This window comes from Ictalurus furcatus, chromosome 15 (assembly GCF_023375685.1).
Source record: "Ictalurus furcatus strain D&B chromosome 15, Billie_1.0, whole genome shotgun sequence".
Taxonomy (NCBI): domain Eukaryota; kingdom Metazoa; phylum Chordata; class Actinopteri; order Siluriformes; family Ictaluridae; genus Ictalurus; species Ictalurus furcatus.
This window is the reverse complement of record NC_071269.1, coordinates 18,477,110-18,498,690: the sequence shown is the minus strand read 5'-3', so window position 1 is coordinate 18,498,690 and position 21,581 is coordinate 18,477,110. Positions and strand designations below refer to the sequence as shown.

The 21,581-nt window shown below is 40.6% G+C and overlaps 1 protein-coding gene across 4 annotated transcripts; it reads right to left on the bottom strand.

Annotated features, from left to right (window-relative positions):
- Nucleotides 1-1,131: 1,131 nt before the first annotated feature.
- Nucleotides 1,132-20,566, bottom strand: osbpl2a (oxysterol binding protein-like 2a). 4 transcript variants are annotated; one of them, XM_053643404.1, is made up of 15 exons: nucleotides 20,462-20,507; nucleotides 16,030-16,144; nucleotides 7,068-7,174; nucleotides 6,867-6,978; nucleotides 6,708-6,783; nucleotides 6,439-6,573; nucleotides 6,244-6,341; nucleotides 5,961-6,143; nucleotides 5,766-5,873; nucleotides 5,465-5,554; nucleotides 4,533-4,656; nucleotides 3,576-3,692; nucleotides 3,347-3,470; nucleotides 3,129-3,219; nucleotides 1,132-3,039 (listed from the first exon to the last, which is right to left on the bottom strand). In XM_053643404.1, exons 3-15 carry the CDS (start codon nucleotides 7,102-7,104, stop codon nucleotides 2,937-2,939), a joined length of 1,398 nt encoding a protein of 465 aa, XP_053499379.1. In that variant the 5' UTR covers nucleotides 7,105-7,174; nucleotides 16,030-16,144; nucleotides 20,462-20,507; the 3' UTR covers nucleotides 1,132-2,936. The 4 variants fall into 4 exon arrangements, with proteins under 4 accessions (XP_053499379.1, XP_053499375.1, XP_053499377.1 ...); XM_053643400.1 differs by lacking the exon at nucleotides 16,030-16,144 and having other exon boundaries at nucleotides 20,462-20,566; XM_053643402.1 differs by lacking the exon at nucleotides 16,030-16,144 and having other exon boundaries at nucleotides 20,455-20,555.
- Between the last annotated feature and the right edge of the window lie 1,015 nt (nucleotides 20,567-21,581).

Here is a 21,581-nt window from a genome sequence, read left to right as displayed (position 1 = left end):
TTATCAATGTGTGTGCGGGTCTGCCAGCATATGTGTTGCAGGAACTCCATAGATGGACATTTGAAAAGCATTCCCAACGAACTGTTCGATTTCTTTCTCTGTGCAGTTCAGGGGTGAGTTAACCTGTTTTTGCATGGAGTAAAGGTTTGTCTGCTGGATAATATGTTTGAAACACTCAGAGGAAAACATCTGCTTGAAGTAATGACTTGGAGAATGCACCTTCTCTGCTGAGGCAAGACGCATCTTCCAAACTGGCATCGGATAATGAATCCGAATGCCTGACTTCCACAACAACCTACGACATGTTGGTGGCTGCTCCTGATTACGTTCTTCCTCCCTGTCCTCACTCTCACTGCTGCTATGCTCCTGATCCTCAACTTGATAATTTCTTACTATAATCTCATTGTCTGATGCACTGCTGTCACGATCATCACTACCTTCTGGAATTGGTACAGCTTTGCCTCTCTGTCTTCCATAAAACTTATGGAACCTCAACCTATCAACCTATAACACAGACATGAAGACTCTTGTTATACTGTTATAAGTTATAAAAGGGGGGTTATTTGCTGCTTCAAGATTTTTGCTACTTGTAATGCTGAAGAAACCTTTGTGAAACTTGACACTAAATGTGTTTTTCTTTTTGTCTCTGTAGTATTGAAATGTTTGCACTCGGTGTTTGAACAATTCACCATGCTATCAATAACGCAAATGTACACAATTACATTCACTGGAATTTATTTGTTTTCTATTTTACATTTAATATTGCTAATTTTTGAAGGACCAGATTTACATCATGTTAGACAACATGTCGCAGTTAATATGATCTATACAAAATATAAGAAAAGTTATATTCAGCGCAACTATATAAAGCGTACATAGGTCATTTCAGGTGTGCTGTTTGTGATGCAGTGGATCTGTATTTTCACATACAATGTTTATTAGTAACAACATGCTTCCACCTGCTTTACTTACCATATTGACAATGTTTGCTTTATGTAGCTGCACTCTATGGGACCTGGCACAGGATCAGCATAACATTAACCGTCTGAATTTCACATTATAGCAGTAGCCTTTACGACTGTTACATTACGGCTGTGATGAAGAATGGTATATAATTATATTCATATAATATATAATTTAATAGAATCATTTAACGGCCATTTAAATTACAGTAATATACAATAATATACGATGGAATACAAATGGTTCATTTTGAAACCTGCCATAATATACTGAATGACCTACTTATCGCATGTAGGTTTGGGTAAGGAAATTGTAACTATATGGAACATGTATAAGTTGCTACACTTGCACCCTTTGGTGAGCAACTAACTGTTCTGGTCAAATGCAGCGGAATCCTGCAGAACATACATCAGTGAAAATTCAGGCCAAAGATGTTGCCAAAAACAGCCAAAAAACAGTTTACAAATCTAAGCAAACACTCAATGAAGTTCAATCTTTACAAAGGGCCAGTGTGGGATACAACAAAAAGTATCTCACTCTAAAAAGTGACCATGTGTGACATAAGCTGGTTGGGACCAAGACTGCAGATATACAGAGTGATTGGATGGGACAAACACACCAGCCTTTTCTTTGTAATGTCGGACTCCAGTGGAATATACCAAACATTCTCAACACAGTTGCAAAAATATGTCACATTACATCTTTTGAAGATACAATTTACATTCTGATGAATGTCTGCATAGATTATTTAATCTGTGTGTATGTGTGTGTGCAAGAGAATAGGAGAGGGAGAGAAGCACAGTATGCGATAAAGACAGTATCATCCGAGAGATCATTTGAAACACCTTGTGGTAGTGCACCATGCCCATTTTATAAGTCTTTCAGGAGCACACATACAAATTAGTAAGAAAACACCTTTTCTATCAGGCTCTACCAAGCAGCATTTGAGTACTTTATACACTTTGATTGTATGTTAAAGTGAAACATTCTTTAGTAACTAGTGCTGAAAACATTATATAGCACCCATTTCCTTTAAATGAAGCCTGTGCATAAGTGTGCGAGACTGTCTAAAACATACATGCAGTCCTGATGAGTTTTATGGCTTTAGTTTCCACAAAAAGAGAGTCACTTTGGCAACCATAATCAACTTAAAATCTCAACAGAAGGATACACTAGACTTCTCTGTTATTGAAAGGTGTTAGTTAGTTTCTATACCATTAAAACCTCTTCATTTATAAAGTAAACATGGTCAATAAGCAGCTTTTATATTTGACTAGTCATAAAAGCATGCATGTGAGGAATGAGCATGCAACTTTTAGTAAACTCCTGTGCATCACTGGAGATAAATGGAAGTTCTGCCTGAAAGATGCTAAAATGACTAATTATTTCTGGAGCTATTATTCACTCATCTACTGGATCTACTAAATGAATTCTAACAGCACTAATTGTATTACTGGAAATCCTAAAGTGTTGCTTACACTTACAAAAGTCACATTTCTGGACAAGGTATTCACCATCATAGTAATGATAAAATAGTTGTATTAGTCTGATCATAAATAGCTAAAAGAGTCTCATAAATCCCCATTGCTGTTAATGCAGTAGAGCCATCATGAATATTGTGTACCCATAAAACACCTGAGTTTAACAAGCATGATATATGATAAGGTGGGCAACAATTTGTGCATTATTCACTATACATGTACTCAGCCTTTCCCATTGTTTTACCATGTACTGCATTTTCTAGATTTCAAATAATTCAGTTAATTCAGTCGTATCGAGTTCCAGGTTTCCAGTATAAAGATTTGTTGTTATGTGGGTAGGAGATGTTTTGTTACTCAGTTCAGTAAATTATTCATGTGTCTCACATTTTGATAGTTGGGGAAAAAAAAGGCTTTTTGTGAGTAGATGATTATAAGGACCGGGTGATGGAGAGACCAGAGGTATACCAAACCCCTTGCTCTTTTCCCAGCAAATCAGTAGATATCAGGGAGGTCAGAGTACTTCCTGTCAAAGTAACCACCTGTGTAGATCCAATCTGAGGTTCCTGTATAACGATTTGTGCCCTGCTGGAACCATCTGGAAAAAGCAACACCCATATACAGATTATGTTCAATTCAAGGAGCTCCGAGTGTGTATAGGTATACTAATGAGGGATTAGGCTTTACCTGGTGGACCAGTCCTCCTCATCTTTAGCACGTTCTCTACGTGCAGCTCTCTGCTTCTCCTCCAGCCTCTCCTTCTCTTGACTTGCAGTGTCTGAAAAACAGGAATCAAATTTCCACACCAATGGTATGATTATAAGTAAAATAAAAAAAATAAAAAAATAATAAAAAAATAATAATAATAAAAAACAAACACAACAACAAAAAAAATCTGTATTTACCTATGTCTCCATTTTCCATTGATCTTATGTCTGGTCGCAGGCGGCAGTCTGTAGGTGCTATAACTCCCTCCATGCCAGGAGCCAGTTCATTGAGCGTCATGGCAAAGCTGGTGAAATTATACATCTAGAGAGGAATGCAAGGAACAGAAACACTGGCAAATTGCCTTCCAGAAATAATAAAAGCTGAACATCTCTGCAAAGGCAGAGGGAAGGAACAAGATGAAGTTACCCGATCTGAGTGCGCAGGTCGGGGGGTTATCTTCCACAGTAATGTACTCCCAGGGATCATAGCGACTGTCTCCTGGACATCTGGCATTTCATCAGCATCACTACCAGTATTCAGTTCCTTAAAGCAAAAACACACTGTCTTTAACACCCTGTCCATTTTAAACTATACACACACACACACACACACACACACTTCATGTCACTGGAGATTTATGGTAGCAGTAAAAATCCCAGAGAATACAGAGCACAGTATTAAGAAATGTTATATTAAACATTCAGCAAAGTTTGAATGAAAAAAAATATGATAAAACACTGCTCAAAAGTAGCTGAATTTGCTCATTAAATCAACCCGTTTGTGTAGCATTATGACAGACACCCCTCAGGCTGAAACTCCTAGCCTGCTACACTAGTCAAGTAGAATTCTAGACAAAGATCCAGAATCACAACTGTTCAGCACTACAATACCTACACAACTTTTGCTTGCAAGGCTACTCAGACTTGAAAACATTCACATGTAAATGCTAAATTTTGCTAAAAGCTACCTGTGATGAACAAACAACATTGTTTTTCTTTTTTGACTAAGAAAGACTACTCTATTTACAAAGACCTAAAAATACAGCCATGTATGCTATATGTAGATCTTGTAAAATCATTAATTATTTAAAACTTTACCTGCAGATCGTTTGCCCACTTGTGAAATAAATGATAACCGTTCCCTGGGACCTCATAATACATACACCAACACAATAACTATACATAACAAAAACGTTTTGAAATGCAGCTCACATGTTTTCATCTTTTAGAACTTTATTGCAAAACATTATTGCAGTTTATAAGGTGAAATGTTTTGTAAGACCGTTATGTGTCACATGTGCAATCATCAACTCAAAAACATCATTAAGTACATCATTTCGTAATAATATGCATCATTATTAAGTGCATAAACAATTCTCTTTACCTGCTTGTGTTTCTTAGAATCTCCACTCTTCTTTTCAGCCTTCTTGTTTGTTTCATAGACCTTTGGATCTATAGCGTACAGGCACTCTGTCCACTTCCCATAGATAACACGCCACTTCTTCTTACTGTGTCATAATAAATGTAAATTAAATTTGATTCATAATTATAAAGACTCATGACCAAACACAAGCAAATGGATAATGTCTTGATCACACAATCCGGTTAGTTTACACAGATGAGCCAAAAAATTATGACCGCCTGCCTAATATTATGTTGGCCCTCCACATGCCAGCTCTGAGGTCCTGAGGCATGGACTCTATAAGACCTTGGAAGGTGCCCTGGAGTATCTGGTACCAAGACGTTAGCAGATCCTTTAAATCCTGTAAGGTGCATGGTGGAGCTGGGTTTGTTTGCTTTTTTTGTTTTTTTACTTGTGCCACAGTAGCCCTTCTTTCAGTTCTGAACAGACAGGATAGCCTATGTTGCCCTCACACATTGATGAGCTTTGGGTGCCCAACACCCTGTCGCTGGTTCGTGATTTGCCCCTCATCAGACCACTGTGAACACTGTGCCCACTGTAGGAAGGTATTCACCACTACTGACTGGGAGCACCCCACAAACCTTGACATTTTTGGAGATGCTCAAATTCAGTTTTTTGCCATAATTATTTGTCAAAGTCGCTCAGGAATTTACAAGTGGCCATTGTTCCCTAATTGTTTGTTCATCTAATATATCCTAGACCTTGACATGAGCCACTGTTATGAGAATCAACATGATTTGCATCATCTGTGAGTGTTCATATGTTTTGTCTCATCAGTGCATGTAGTAACCTTTTACAGGTGACAGAGGAAAAATAGAAGCCCAGACACAATGTGATGGTAATAAATCCCTGTGAACCACATTGCCCGACATTTCATATTAATGTCAACTCACCTCTTGTCCTGGATATAACCTTCCACCCGGTGCAGTTCTTTGCCAAACATACCGCAAGGCTTAAAATTGAGTACACACTTGTCCCCGGTGCTTCAGCCAAAAAAAAAAAAGACAGAACAAGTGAACATTTAATCACAGTCAGTCAATAGTTAACAGGACACAACCAACCCTGTTCAGTAATTTAAAGCAAAAAGGTATTTGCATATTTTAGTTACACTATCATTATTCAAGAAAATTACTGTTTTTAAATAGGACAGTTTGCTCTTTGGCCAATCTCTGAGAGACAGATGGAGTGCATTACCTGTGGTTGATGATCTCTACTGTTCCATACTGTTCAATCCACAATTTGCCTATGATGACATTGTGCACACAGCACATAGGGTTTGTCCAAGTGTATGCCTCTTTGTGCCTATGGACAAGACATGCATGTCAAAAATATTGTATTATTTTATATACATTATATAAGGGCTGTTCATTACATCTATAGGCTACTTACTTGGATAGCTCTAGTGTCATAGTTCCTTTGGGTTCCGCTTCTACGCTTTTGCCCCAGAACTTGAGTTTGGGATAGATCGAGCCGTGGAACCGAAAGTCCTGGCTGAGTGATTCAGTGTGAAAAGCACTAATTGGGGGATGGTGGCTAACCTGCTCCGAGATCAACCGGTATCCCTCATCTTCCCTAAAGCCGCAAATCACCACAAGGTTGACCATAAGGTTCAGTTAAACTTTGAAATAGACAGCAGGCTGCTGGGAGATACACATGATTGGGGTTGGCTTACCTTATTAGTTCATAGGTCTCTCCCAGTAAAGGGTTAAAAGGTTTTCCAGTTCTGTCCCACTGTGATGCCACAGCAGACACAGCGAATGCAGCAACGAGCTAACGAACAAGACCCAAGAGCTCAGTACTGACATTATTTACTAGGTACATCAAAGTCATTTACAGGAAATAAATAATTTAGAGGCTAAATGCTTACCTGCATACGCTCTATAGAATCAGATAGTGTGCAAGCTTTATGAAGGAGGTAAGTGTGTTCCATGTATTCTGTAAGTCTCTGAAGAAAGCTCAGTGGCTCGTTAAAAACCACAGGCATAGTTATCTTGGACAGCTCCTGCACACATTAAAAAAAAAAAAAAAAGCTACAAGACTAACATCACCTCATTACCACATCATCACCACATAACCCATAGTGCTACTGACTAAAACGATATGATCGCCATTATTCAGAATATTTATTCCCCCTACCATGCCAATGCATTTCTTCAGGAAGCCCCAAATACTGAAGTCATGTCTGGAGAACATAGGGGCAGGGAGGGTTTTCCTGCACAGGAAACAGAAAGGCACATATTTAATAGAAATACATCCATTTTTAACAAGTTGACTTCCTAAAACTTTGCGACATACCTTCGTTCCCACACTCCATTCTCTGATCGCACACAACCATTAGATGCCTGTTTGCTCTCAAAACCAGAGGCATCTTTAAAGCTGACTTCACAGGAGTCATCTGATTCCAAACCTGTTAGAGTGGCAGAAAAAAAAAAAAGATTACAAGAGACGAAATATACAGACTGTAGCTAAAGTTTTAGTACGATCCACCAATCCCACCTGTCTCTGCATCATAAAACTCCTCTTCACTGTTCATGATGGACAGTTAATAATGGTGTCGTCAGTGAAAGAGCATTGTTCCTCCAAAGCAGCAGTCTGTATATGTCCTACAAAAATACAGCAAAGAGAAATGAGGAGTTGCTCTTGAAGGAACTGTGCTGGCATATTCAATAAGAGAAATGCTGCATGCAAAGCTATCACATGGGAATGTGAATTGCTGTGAGGCATTGCACCAAATATTTCAATTTAATTAGGAAGAATATAATTGAGGCATTCAGTGTGTGATGCTGCTAAAACGTAGTACAGGTAACAAATGCTGAGACAGTGACCTAGTAATTAAAAATATATATATATATTTTATTTGGTAAATGCTTTTATCCAAAGCGGCTTACAAATGAGACCGTATACTCTCCAAGTACATAGCTGAGCTGAGCTTACGCGTACAAACACATAAGACGGCCGCCTCGTGTATTCTGAAAGGTCCATTTTGCGTACTGGTTTTCTATAGTTTCTAGATGAATAAATACTTTTGAATTTAAGACTTTACAAGGGTTTTCCATTTGAGATGCCGCTCATAACAACAATCATGATGACAGGAGAAAGCACTACAGTTCGACTCAGAAACCAGATGGACAGAAAGGTTTTGGCTCTAATGTGCCACCTAGTGAACGACGTGAATTATGCACAATGGCACTCGTATTGCCGCTGCTTCTCTCTGTTTATTCAGTGTCATGTGTCAAATATACACCAGTCTACAAAAGTTTAAAGGTTTTGCTTAAAAGTCCAACAGTGGCTCTAATCATTTCCTGTTTCAAAGAACCAATGTGTAATTGATAAAAATAAATAAATAAATAAAATAATCATAAAAAAGACCGGCAAGAGCCACTATGAGTTCAGAGCATAAAGATATTTCACAAAATAAAAGGAGGAAAATTAAGTACCTGATACAAAAACATATTCATGTCCAATCAGTTACTTGTTACAATAAGTTACAAAGAAATTATAAAAGCAGACACTGGATGATAATGACAATACTTAGAAAACTGCATCATGTTGTTACTATATATTAATAATCATATTATATATCATCACATTGCACAGCAATACTTGGTATTACGGCCTTATATTCTATTCTAACAAACTTAAAACAATGGGACAATACCAACCAAATCAGCCTAATCTATCATACCTTATAACTCATTCTTTGTAAGCCTGAATTTCATATGAATAAACTTTACACAATGGTGATAAAGGAATATAATGGAACAAGCAAGCACAAGTCTGAGAAACGGTAAATCAGTTGTTTTACTGAAAAAAACAAACAAAAAAAAAACAGTTCTTGAGAAGTATGCAGTCAGTCTAAGCTACCGCCACCTGTTTTTCACACCCGTACTCGTTAACAATGGCTCGGATGAGAAACAGGTCATCACTACAGGCAAATAAGCTTGTCCTCTCTGTGTTTAGTGACAACAACGGGACCTTGTAACCCGTGTACCCACGTGCACGTGTGTGATAGAGAACAGACTGACGAAGTGAGACTCAGGTAATGCAATGCTATACACGAATCAAAGGTCTTTCCCTTGCAAACAGCTGACATGAACATAATTTCTTCCAGAGAAAGCAGTTTTGTGTTAAACAGCTCGTATTATAACCACATTTAGTATTTTATAGGTCAAAACTGATCAAGTGTGGACGTTTACATCTTGAGGGAAATTATTCATTTTTACTTTGTAATAGTTTTGTTCTTGTTCTGTTTCATTCTCATCAGAGGATAACGCCTAAGAAGGCCATGTCATGTCACTGAGATTAGTACAGAATGTTATATGTATCTGCTGTACAGAGACACAAACATGTTCTTCTGTTCAAGCTTCGTCTGCACCCTAAAACAAAGCCTGTTTGAACTGCCTCAAACTGCTTCTTATCGGTACACAGAAGTGTGTCATGCTCTGCGTTTCATATATATAGTAATGGTTCAGCACAAGCGCTTCAGAGCACTCATTATTCTATCCTGCTTTATTCTATCCCGTATTAACCATCTTTCTGTAATAAACCTTTTTTTTTACCTTCAGAGGACGAGTCTGTGAGTGTTGTCTAATTTCCACAACAATTTTACATCTCCTGGCTGGGCTGCGCGATTCTTTTCAGCTTTTCTGGACAACAAGCAAACCGAAGGACGCTCATGGAAAAGTTTCACCCTTAAGTCTGTGTTGACACGCAGGCGGTTTGCCCTTTGTTGTGCAGAGCGGAAGACCAACGCAGCCTTGCCACTGACTGGTAGAAATCATCAAGAATTTACAGTATCTCACAAAAGTGAGTATACCCCTCACATTTTTGTAAATATTTGATTATATCTTTTCATGGGGCAACACTGAAGAAATGACACTTTGCTACAATGTAAAGTAGTGAGTTTACAGCTTGTGTAACAGTGTTAATTTGCTGTCCCCTCAAAATAACTCAACACACAGCCATTAATGTCTAAACCGCTGGCAACAAAAGTGAATACACCCCTAAGTGAAAATGTCCAAATTTGGCCCAAAGTGTCAATATTTTGTGTGGCCACCATTATTTTCCAGCACTGCCTTAACCCTTTTGTGCATGGAGTTCACCAGGGCTTCACAGGTTGCCACTGGAGTCCTCTTCCACTCCTCCATGATGACATCACGGAGCTGGTGGATGTTAGAGACCTTGTGCTCCTCCACCTTCCGTTTGAGGATGCCCTACAGATGCTCAATAGGGTTTAGGTCTGGAGACATGCTTGGCCAGTCCATCACCTTCACCCTCAGCTTCTTTAGCAAGGCAGTGGTCGTCTCGGAGGTGTGTTTGGGGTTGTCATCATGCTGGAATACTGCCCTGTGGCCCAGTCTCCGAAGGGAGGGGATCATGCTCTGCTTCAGTATGTCACAGTACATGTTGGCATTCATGGTTCCCTCAATGAACTGTAGCTCCCCAGTGCTGGCAGCACTCATGCAGCCCCAGACCATGACATTCCCACCACCATGCTTGACTATAGGCAAGACACACTTGTCTTTGTACTCCTCACCTGGTTGCCACCACACACTCTTGACACCATCTGAACCAAATAAGTTTATCTTGGTCTCATCAAATCACAGGACATGGTTCCAGTAATCCATGTCCTTAGTCTGCTTGTCTTCAGCAAACTGTTTGCAGGCTTTCTTGTGCATCATCTTTAGAAGAGCCTTCCTTCTGGGACGAGAGCCATGCAGACCAATTTGATGCAGTGTGCGGCGTATGGTCTGAGCACTGACAGGCTGACCCCCACCCCTTCAACCTCTGCAGCAATGCTGGCAGCACTCATACGTCTATTTCCCAAAGACAACCTCTGGATATGACGCTGAGCACGTGCACTCAACTTCTTTGGTCGATGATGGCGAGGCCTGTTCTGAGTGGAACCTGTCCTGTTAAACTGCCGTATGGTCTTGGCCACCGTGCTGCAGTTCAGTGTCAGGGTCTTGGCAATCTTCTTATAGCCTAGGCCATCTTCATGTAGAGCAACAATTCTTTTTTTCAGATCCTCAGAGAGTTCTTTGCCATGAGGTGCCATGTTGAACTTCCAGTGACCAGTATGAGGGAGTGTGAGAGCGATGACACCAAATTTAACACACCTGCTCCCCATTCACATCTGAGACCTTGTAACACTAACAAGTCACATGACACCGGGGAGGGAAAATGGCCAATTGGGCCCAATTTCGAAATTTTCACTTAGGGGTGTACTCACTTTTGTTGCCAGCGGTTTAAACATTAATGGCTGTGTGTTGAGTTATTCTGAGGGGACAGCAAATTTACACTGTTACACAAGCTGTACAAGCACTACTTTACATTGTAGCAAAGTGTCATTTCTTCAGTGTTGTCACATGAAAAGATATAATCAAATATTTACAAAAATGTGAGGGGTGTACTCACTTTTGTGAGATACTGTAGAATTAGAATTTTATAAAGTCATTGTGCAGGCCTCCAGGCAAAAAAATCATATCTATGAGCCATTGGCTCCTAAACCCAAAATATTTAGGCGCCAAACAAATTTTCAGGAGCCAAAATATAGTGATGTCATATGACATATGATGATATTGTTAAACGGCTACCTCACACTGCCTTTTCTTTCCCCTCTGTACTGTCTGGCTCCACTCAAAAGAAAAATAATTAGAGAGAAAAAATTAGCACCCTGGTATAACGATCAAACGCGTACCTTAAAACAGACAACTCGACAATTAGAACGAAATGGCGTCAAACCAAACTGGTGATATTCCAAACAGCATGGAAGGAGAGCCTACTGAAATATAGAAAATCTCTTGGCGATGCTAGAAAAATCTATTTCTCCACCTTAACAGGAGATAACAAAAACAATTCTAGATTCCTATTCAACAAGGTAGCAAAATTAACTAGGAATAAAACCACTACAGAGAGAAACACTCAATCGTTACATAGCAGTGAAGATTTCATGAAATTTTTCATTGATAAGGTTGAAAATATTAGACGTGAAATACAGGCCATTAAATTAAAACTGGACAGTACTGTAACAAACCCATTAGATGATAATGTAGCAATATCAGATCAATGTTTAGAGTGTTTTGCGCCGCTTAGAGACACCAAACTAGCTACATTAATCTCTTCAGCCAATTCATCAACTTGCATACTAGATCCTGTACCTACATGTTTCTTTAAACAGATTCGTCCAGGAGTAATTGAACCACTTTTAAATATAATCAATTCTTCCCTTAGCACTGGCTATGTACCTAAATCACTTAAATTAGCAGTTATTAAACCCTTGATTAAAAAACCTGACCTTGACCCCTCTCAACTGTCCAGCTATAGTCCTATATCAAATCTCCCCTTCCTCTCTAAGATTTTAGAAAAGGTTGTAGCAAAGCAGTTATGCTCGTACTTGGATAGGAATAACATTCAGGAAATGTATCAATCAGGATTTAGACTTCATCATAGCACAGAGACAGCGTTAGTTAAAGTAGTAAATGATCTACTACTGGCCTCTGATCAGGGTTGTGTCTCGCTGCTTGTGTTACTTGACCTTAGTGCAGCTTTTGATACTATAGATCATACTATTCTCCTTGATAGATTAGAAAATGTTGTTGGCATTAAGGGAACAGTCCTCTCCTGGCTCAGGTCTTATCTGACCGATCGTTATCAGTTCGTAGATGTAAATGAAGACTTCTCCACGCATACTGAGGTTACCTTTGGAGTTCCACAGGGTTCTGTTTTAGGCCCACTGCTTTTTACTTTATATATGCTACCCCAGGACAAATTATTCGTAAGCATGGAATTAGCTTCCACTGTTATGCTGATGATACACAGTTGTATGTTTCAGTGAAGCCAGAGGACAGACAGAAGCTTAGTAAGGTTGAGGATTATGTAAAGGACATTAGACGTTGGATGTTAACTAACTTCCTTTTACTTAATTCTGATAAAACAGAAATACTATTATTAGGATCACGTGTAGCTAGAAATAATCTTTCTGATCACATGGTTACTCTGGATGGACTTTCTGTTTCAACATGTACAGCAGTTAAAGACCTTGTAGTGATTATTGACTCCAGCCTATCATTTGATGCTCATGTAGATAATGTTACTAGGATAGCCTTCTTTCATCTCAGAAATATTTCTAAGATAAGAAATATATTGTCACTACATGATGCAGAAATACTAGTTCATGCATTCGTCAGCTCTAGATTAGATTACTGTAATGCCTTACTGTCTGGATGTTCCAGTAGGAATATAAACAAACTCCAGTTAGTCCAGAATGCAGCTGCTAGAGTCCTAACTAGAACTAGAAAATACGACCATATCACACCAATATTATCAATACTGCATTGGCTCCCAGTGGAATCCCGCATTAACTATAAAATACTTTTATTAGCCTATAAAGCACTAAACGGTCTCGCGTCAGAATATCTAAGCGACCTTTTGGTTTTCTATGATCCACCACGCCTACTTAGATCAAAAGATGCAGGCTATTTGACAGTACCTTGAATAGTGAAGGCTACAGCAGGGGGGAGAGCTTTCGCTTATAGAGCCCCACTGTTATGGAACAGTCTTCCTATTAGTGTTCGGGACTCAGACACAGTCTCAGTGTTTAAGTCTAGGCTTAAAAACGTATTTGTTTACTCAAGCCTACCCTGACTAGACTTTCTATTATACTAATTCCCAGTCCTAATAATCTTTTCTCTCCCTCTCTCCTTCTGCCGAGCCACACACGATTTTATGAAGATACTAGAGATTCAGATCCTTTCTGCCTCTGGATGGAGGTCAAATCTTCTCCAATTCCAGACTGCTGGGACTACGGCTGCTCCTAAGGCCATACAGACTTCATATAAGTCAATAATGAATTTTTTCACATTATCTGTTGTTACCCAGATGAGGATGGGTTCCCTTCTGAGTCTGGTTCCTCTCAAGGTTTCTTCCTCTTAAAACATCTCAGGGAGTTTTTCCTTGCCACCGTCGCCACTCAGTGGCTTGCTCAGTTGGGATAAATTCGCACCTTTAATATCTGTATACCGTGTTGATATTTCTGTAAAGCTGCTTTGAGACAATGTCTACTGTAAAAAGTGCTATACAAATAAAATTGAATTGAATTTGTTTACTCTGCCTCCCATAGTTTACACAATGTATTCTTTACATACACAATATGTGCAATGTTCAGTATATCATATTGAATCATATTACTGTAAATACTTAAATGTCCAGTCATTTGTTTATTTTTTCACTTTTTTATTCAACTATGTACAATTAGTCGTTTCCTGCTTATTCACGCTCAGAGTCTGTATCTCCCACCACCACCATGTCAATGTCACTTGGCCAACCAGTGTAATTAGGTCTGTGCCTTCTTTTGCTTGCAGCCAACCAGCGCTTCACACTGGGCTCTGGGTCAAACCGGTCAAGTGAGGGGCCCTCTGTACTGATCCGCACTTCCAGTGTTTCAACACATAAGGAACTGCGCACTTTTGACTTTATTATATTCTGTGCTGAGAATCCTCTTTCGTACTGAGCTGCAGATATGGGAAGAACCAGCATAATTTCAACTAAGTGAAGAATGTTCTTAAAATCTGTGCAGAATGGCTCCTTCCTTAGCATCACTTTCCATAACTCGTTGTACGTCTTATCCATGAACTGACCTTTCCCTTATGTTTTCAGCATTCTCCATTCCCTTTGCACAGCTGTAACATCACATCCACTGTTTGTCAAGAGCTCTCTGTACCAATTTACTAATGTGTCAACCTGCTCCTCGCCATACGTAACATCTTCTGGCCATGCATCTTGACAGAACACTGAAAATGACCTGATGACCTCTGATCCCTTTGCATGTCCTTTCTCTGTAACATTCACCAGCATGTTTCCGAATCTTCTCTCTAGTTCTTTTACAGTAATATCAACTGTTTTATCAATGACTGCATTCAGATCAGATGCATTCAGTAAATTCAACAGTTCAACATTTTGGAAGGTTATGACAGTGGGGTTACTTGCAGCTGTCCGTCTCTTGCTTACTGGCAGTACTTCCTGCTTCTCTGTAGCTTCAGAATATTTCCCTATGTGCTGTAATAATTCCTGGAGCTTCCCTTTTCTCAGTGGCTTTTCCTTCAACTTTTTAACTGTCTCTAGACAACTCTCAACAGCTGCAACCACTTTTGGGAGGATCAGAGAATTGCTCTGAAGTGTGAGGCTGAGTTTTGAGACCTCTGAAAAAAGATCATGCAAAAAGTGACAAAAGGCAACAAAAGACAGGCGTCCCATTTGCAGCACAATGTGCTCTGCCCGTCCCATTATGTCAATGTTTTTGGATGTGGCTGCAAGGTGCTCTATGTGATGATGCACAACAGTGTATTGCCCCTGTCCTGTTGCATAATTTGACTGAAGGAAAACTGAGGGTGCCCGATAAATGTGTGGCAGCCAGCGCTGAGTTTTAACAGCTGAAGGGTTTCGTACAGTACAGCCCAATTCTGCACCTATTGCTTTCAGTTCTCACTTGCTTTTGGGACTGAAGTGATAGGTTTTCCACACAAGCTGCAAAAGGTCATAGACCTTCTCAATCATTGGCACTGACCTTTGAGTGCTTAGCATTGCCAATTCCAGACAATGAGGTAGGCAGTGGAAGGACAGGACATTTTCACCTATATTACCTCTGAAACATGCCCCTATTCCCCCTGATGCACCCATATTAACGCTTGCACCATCCACTTCAAAAGCACTCATTTTGTGTACACACCAGTTTGGATTTGGTGGGTCTGCATTTTCAAGCAGCAACTTGATAGTATTTAGAGTTCCTTCTGCATGACTGTGATAAGTTCGGCCAACCCTACTAGACAGGTCACAACTTTTCCATCAGATAAGCGCCTACAGTATACAATAACACTGTCTTTTAGTCAGACATCTGTGCCACAATCACTTATAACAGAGATGTAATTTGCCTTTAAAGTCTCCTCCAGCACACTGCTTTTCAATTCATCTGCAATGCATCCTACAAACTCTGCACATGCTGTATCATTATCATATGTCTTTGATACATCCATACCATTCTTCTTCATCAATAGAATTTGAGAACTAAACTTTGTGAATGGTATTTCTTCCACTGCAATCATGTAGGCTGCATTGAATTTTATTTTCAATTCCCTCATCTCTTTTTCTGCGACTATCACTAGCACCTTGCACTGCTTTCACGATTGGGGTGGCACGAGGGGCAGACCTAGTAATGACACAATCCCTGGCGTTCTTATGTTTTTTACTGTCACCATGCTTCTTCACGGTTTCTTTTTTAAAATGACTCGAACCGGTAATGAACTCTGTTTTACCATCAATATCTTGTCCTGCTTTAGCACAAAAGGTGCAGTACATTTATCCATTGTCATAACGTAACCAGGCAAACTCTTGTAGCCAAGCTAATTTAAACTGTCTTGTCGGGATGGGAGCCACAGCGACGGGAGAAGAAGACTCAACTCACTGCGCTTGGCTGTCATCATCTGTAAAGGACTGCACACCGATTGAAATGGGCTGGGATGACTCAAATGTCACTTGAGAACTTTCACTGGTCAAGTTGGTCTCAACATCATCGGCATCTGATGTAGAGGAGACAAGGTTTGGACGGGCAGGGAATGAGAAAGTCTGATATTTTTCATTTGCGCATTTCGTTTTCTTGTCAGCTGGCTAACGTTAGTTAACTACGCAGTTAGCTAGCCTACATATAACATCCATCCATCCATCCATCCATCCATCCATCCATCTTCAACCGCTTACTCCTTTTCAGGGTCGCGGGGAGCCTGGAGCCTATCCCAGGGAGCCCTACATATGACATATAAATTCAAATTACAACGAACTAAACCACATCAAACTAAATTAAACACCTTTAATAAAGTTAACACTTCCAACTTTTTAACCCGATAAACGTGACGTTAAACCTGTTTAATCTATACAGCCGATGCTAAAACCACTGCAGGACAAGAGTGCAGAGTTTATTTATTGGAAACCATACAGGAGTACACGCGATAGGGCAGGTAGACACAAGTGCAAGAGGAGAGGAGAGTTCAGTAGCCTAACACAACAAGACGTATGGTAATTTCTATTTAATTTGTTTTTAAGTTTTGTTTGTGGGTAACGGTGGCCACTGGCAGAAAAAACATGGTCACAAAATTAAAAAGTTAGTCGCATTGGCGACCATTTTAGTCACCATCTGGTGCCCTGTTGTGTATTGCTGTCTGTAAGGAAGGGAGTCAATGATTATATAGTCAATGAAGTATTACATGGAGCGATTTCTTATAAGAAGTTCCTGGAACTTCGCCCCTGCGATGGCAGAGATATTGGTGTTTCTTAGATCACAGCTTCAAAACTAAGATATATACTGACGGGGGTATATATATATATATATATATATATAGAGAGAGAGAGAGAGAGAGAGAGAGAGAGAGAGAGACCCCTAAAACAAAGGGCTAAGTGCAGTTTTTAGCAGACTGGAAGGCATTTGCTGAATGGCAGAGTGAGGCACATAAAAGAGAGAAAAAAATGTCAGGCAGGGCCCTCATCTGTTTCTCAGTGTGCTAAATTGCAGAAAGCCGATCCCAACCTGGACTCCGCCCCACCGTGACGCCCACAGCCAGGAAGGAGGAAGGAACCTGCAGTTTCAGAGGCATCTTCTCACGATGAAGCGGCCCAGCCTACGCCACTCTATCCAAACCTGTCAGAACTGAGCCACCAACCCCCACCGAACTATGCGCCAGCCGTCCTAGCTTCATCGGTGGCGTTACACACGAGATCCCAAGTGAAGGGACCAACAACATTGCTGCCTGAGGGCTTCAGACCAACAACGTTGGACAGAGAAGGGACAGTGCATGCCATGGTAAATGCCCCAATGCTAGAAGTGGCCGGAGAAGGAGGCCCTATGCTAGTTCACAGACCCTGGACATTGGAAGACATCAGGAACAGCATGACGCATCTGCCGGCGCTCCGCGAAGTAGGAGGACGAAAGTTTGGGGATGAACTTCAGATATTCTGCAGAGAATTCAGACCCACCACTCATGAACTACGACGACTGCTCATGGCGAAACTTGGCACAGACTGGGGCAAGGTTTCACATGAATTCCCAAAGAACGATGTCCGCCTGATCAACCCACAGTGGGATGATGGAGTCAACGCAAAGTACAGAGCACAAATCGCGGCGCTCCAGCAGATGCTGACGAATACCTTTCCTGTGCGACTGAACATGACAAAAATAGCAAAGTGTAAACAACAAGACTCAGAGACTGTATCACAGTACCTGTTAAGGCTTACTCTCTCTCTCTCTCTCTCTCTCTCTCTCTCTCTCTCTCTCTTATATATATATATATATATATATATATATATATATATATAAAATAAAAAATTTGTTGATGATGTTTGCGCAACTCATAACGTGGGTTGAGGTTTGAAGGTAGAGAAGGCCACGTCCCTATGTCCAAACAGGACTCAGATGCGGTAGTGATAATGATAATCTCCAGTGATAATGGCACACCTTTTATGAGCCATGCCCATAAGTAGGTGGGAGAATATTTGAGTATTGACTTGAAACAGCACTGTGCATATCATCCAGCTAGTGGTGGGGTGGTACAGAGAGAAAATGGGACTGTAAAAAACAGATTGAGCACATGCTGTTCTGAAACAGGCTTAGGATGGGCTTAGCCTCTTTGGAATACTGTTTGGGAGACCTCCACACACAGGAATTGGGCCTGCAACACCCCCTCTTCCCGACACTGCAGCATGTGATGATGCAATGTTAAATTACTGTGCAACCCTGTCCTCTGCTCTGCACTCTATCCACAAGCATGTAAAGGCAGCCTTTCCAGCTCCAGCCACAGGCCCGCTGTATGATTGGAAGCCCGGAGAGTGGATCATGAGCAAGGACTTCCGCAGGACCAGGTGGAACAAGCCACGGTGGTCTGGGCCATCCTAGATCCTTTTCGTCACTCGCTCTGTGGTAAAGGTCAGCCAGAGAGCCACGTGGATGCACGCCAGCCACTGCAGGAGCGTGCCAGAGCCGAGCAATGAGCTGGAGCAGACGGGACTTCGACGGGAGGACTAGAAAGTAATTCTCTATCAAGAGGCCTCTTGGAGGACCAACGCTCACAAGCTGTTCTGCATATACACACCCACACACATGACACACTGCACTCAAACACACATTGTCCTCTCTGTGTTTAGTGACAACAACAGGACCTTGTAACCTGTGTACCCATGTGCATGTGCGCATGTGTGATAGAGAACAGAGTGACGAAGTGAGACTCAGGTAATGCAACGCTATGCAAGAATCAAAGGTCTTTCCCTTGAAAACAGCTGACATGAACATCATTTCTTCCAGAGAAAGCAGTTTTACCGGTGATACAACCTTTGTGTTAAACAGCTCATATTATAACCACATTTAGTATTTTGTAGGTCAAAACTGATCAAGTGTGGATGTTTACATCTGTGCAAACACAAACACACATAAAACAAAAACAATTCCAATAATAAGCCACTGGCTTAGACAGGTTCAGGGTAAATTACATTACATTTCAGCAACAATTAAAAGAGGAAGAGTTTCGTGTACAGAAGGAAAGCTGATCACCAATGTGCTGTTTATGGTGGCTATGACAAGATCAGTCAATATATAGCACAGGCTTCTCTGACCTCAAATCAGACATATGAGAGATCTATTCAATTATTTTTCAATCCTATCTAGCTCATGTTAATTTAAATCAAGTTGTAAATATTAATGTTGTAAGTTAATGACTGTACATTTTTGACCAAATCTTTTGTAACTATAAAGCAATATTATATTGTTATTATGTGGACCGTCATTTCTTTTGTAGAAGAAGCAGAAGTTTTTGTTTGTCACATATACGTTACAGCACAGTGAAAATCGGTTCTTTGCATATCCCAGCTTGTTAGGAAGTTGGGGTCAGAGCGCGGGGACAGCCATGATACGGCACCCCTGGAGCAGAGAGGGTTAAGGGCCTTGCTCAAGGGCCCAAAAGTGGCAGCTTAGTGGTGCTGGGGCTTGAACCCACAACCTTCTGATCAGTAACCCAGAGCCTTAACCATTGGGCCACAATAAGAAACTGAGGTATTGTACAAACACAACTGATTACTAGGCACATTAGTAGGCTCATGCCCACCTTTTTGCCACCCCATCTCTAATAACCTGAGCACACCTCGAACGTTTGTGTAGATGCTCCACACATCATGGCAAATTAAGCAGACAAAATCCCTGAAAGGGTTCATAATGACTGTTCAAATGGTCTTTTAATAAACACCTAGCTGAGGGTTACTCTACACTCAGTGTCATTATGTCCATCCCAGAAATCCCAGGCTGAACAAGAGGGAGAAATGACATTTTTCTTATGAATTAGATGCACACGTTTAATAACAACTTAACATTTTAATTTAGCTATACATACCTAATGTCATACTCGACATCTCAAACTGTTTCTCCCCATAAATCTCTCTCTATAACATAACTAAGTGTTGACATGACTGGACGCCAGGATAACCCAAACTCTACATGTTTACACCACAAGCTGCATAACAACCGTCAATAACACTGCAGGCTAGCGAGCTAACTGGGGGCAAGTTTGCCATACTTTGGCAATATAAAGAATGCGCTTAGCTGGTCAGCTCAGTGTCGAGCCTCAGAAACATTTTATACCGTTAAAAGGTAGCTAATTTGGCTAGCTAACTAGCTGAGTAATGTTGACGTTGCCTGTGTTAGCCAACGCTAGCTAAGCTAACCAGCTACGTGCACGCAGCCTGACAGCGTAGTTCGCGCGCCAGTCCAAAAAGCGGGACTTCTTTACATTCTTGACAGAACGGTTAAACAATGAATTACGAATAATTAAATGAATACAAAAATGTCTTACGTCACCTAATACCTCGTTATTATTCCAGTAGTAAACACAGAACAAGTGTCCAATTTGGAAGACAGACATAAGAGCGGGCGTTATTACGCAAGGGCAAGGTGATTGACAGGTGAAGGAGCCTATAGGCTTTAGGAAAGGGGTGGGTCCATTACTGATTGACAGATGGGATACAGGTCTCGTCCAAATAGGCGGGATTTTGAAGTAACATAAACGGGCGGTACTAAAAAGGTATGGATGTGTGTTATTTTTATGCACTGTGATAAATATCCTTCTTGTCAGCTGCTCTCTTCCACTTGTGGGCGCCTACTGTCTAATAACTCTTACAATAGCCTATAGTCTAAATATAGGCTAGTTAAATATCTGATAGATCTAGGCTGTGTGAAATGTTTGAAGCAAATCTTAAGGATAGGCTACTAAAGAATATTTAACAGCCTTGAAATTATGGACAGATCTGCTGCTGTAAAACAAATATTGGTGATTAAATCCTTACATTGTGTATTTTTATAATTAGATTCATTTGTACTCGTATTTATGTATCAAAAAACATGTGGCATTTGACATTTGAATTTTTACTTTTCATCATCCAATTAGCGTTCCTCAACACATCTGGATGGCGAGTTGGCTGCTTGATTAGTTTTAACCATACAAAACAAGGGCTATGAACCGGTTAGATAAAACAAACAAATAAATGACAAACAAATAAAATGATAACTGATAACAAACTGCGTTCTTCCAGGTATTCTGGGTCTCCTCCCTCATTCCAAAGACATGCGCTGTAGGCTGACTGGCATTTCCAAATTGTCCACTGTGTGTGCGAATAAGTACCTTTTAAGTCCAGGGTGTCCCCTGCCTTAAGCCCCGAGTTCCCTGGGATAGGCTCCAGGCTCCCTCGTGACTCTGAGTAAGATAGGCAGTATGGAAAATGGATGGATTGTTATTATTTTGTTGTTGTTGTTGTTGTTGTGGAGCTGACAGCATTGCAGCCTTGAACCTCCTGGTCCCGTGACTGTCTGTGTGCAGTTTTTGTGCATGTTTTCCAGTGTCTGTGTGAGATTCCTCTGGGTTCTTCAGTTTCCTCCTGCTTCACAAAAACATGCTGTTGGTGGACTGGCGAAGATAATTTGTGTGTGTG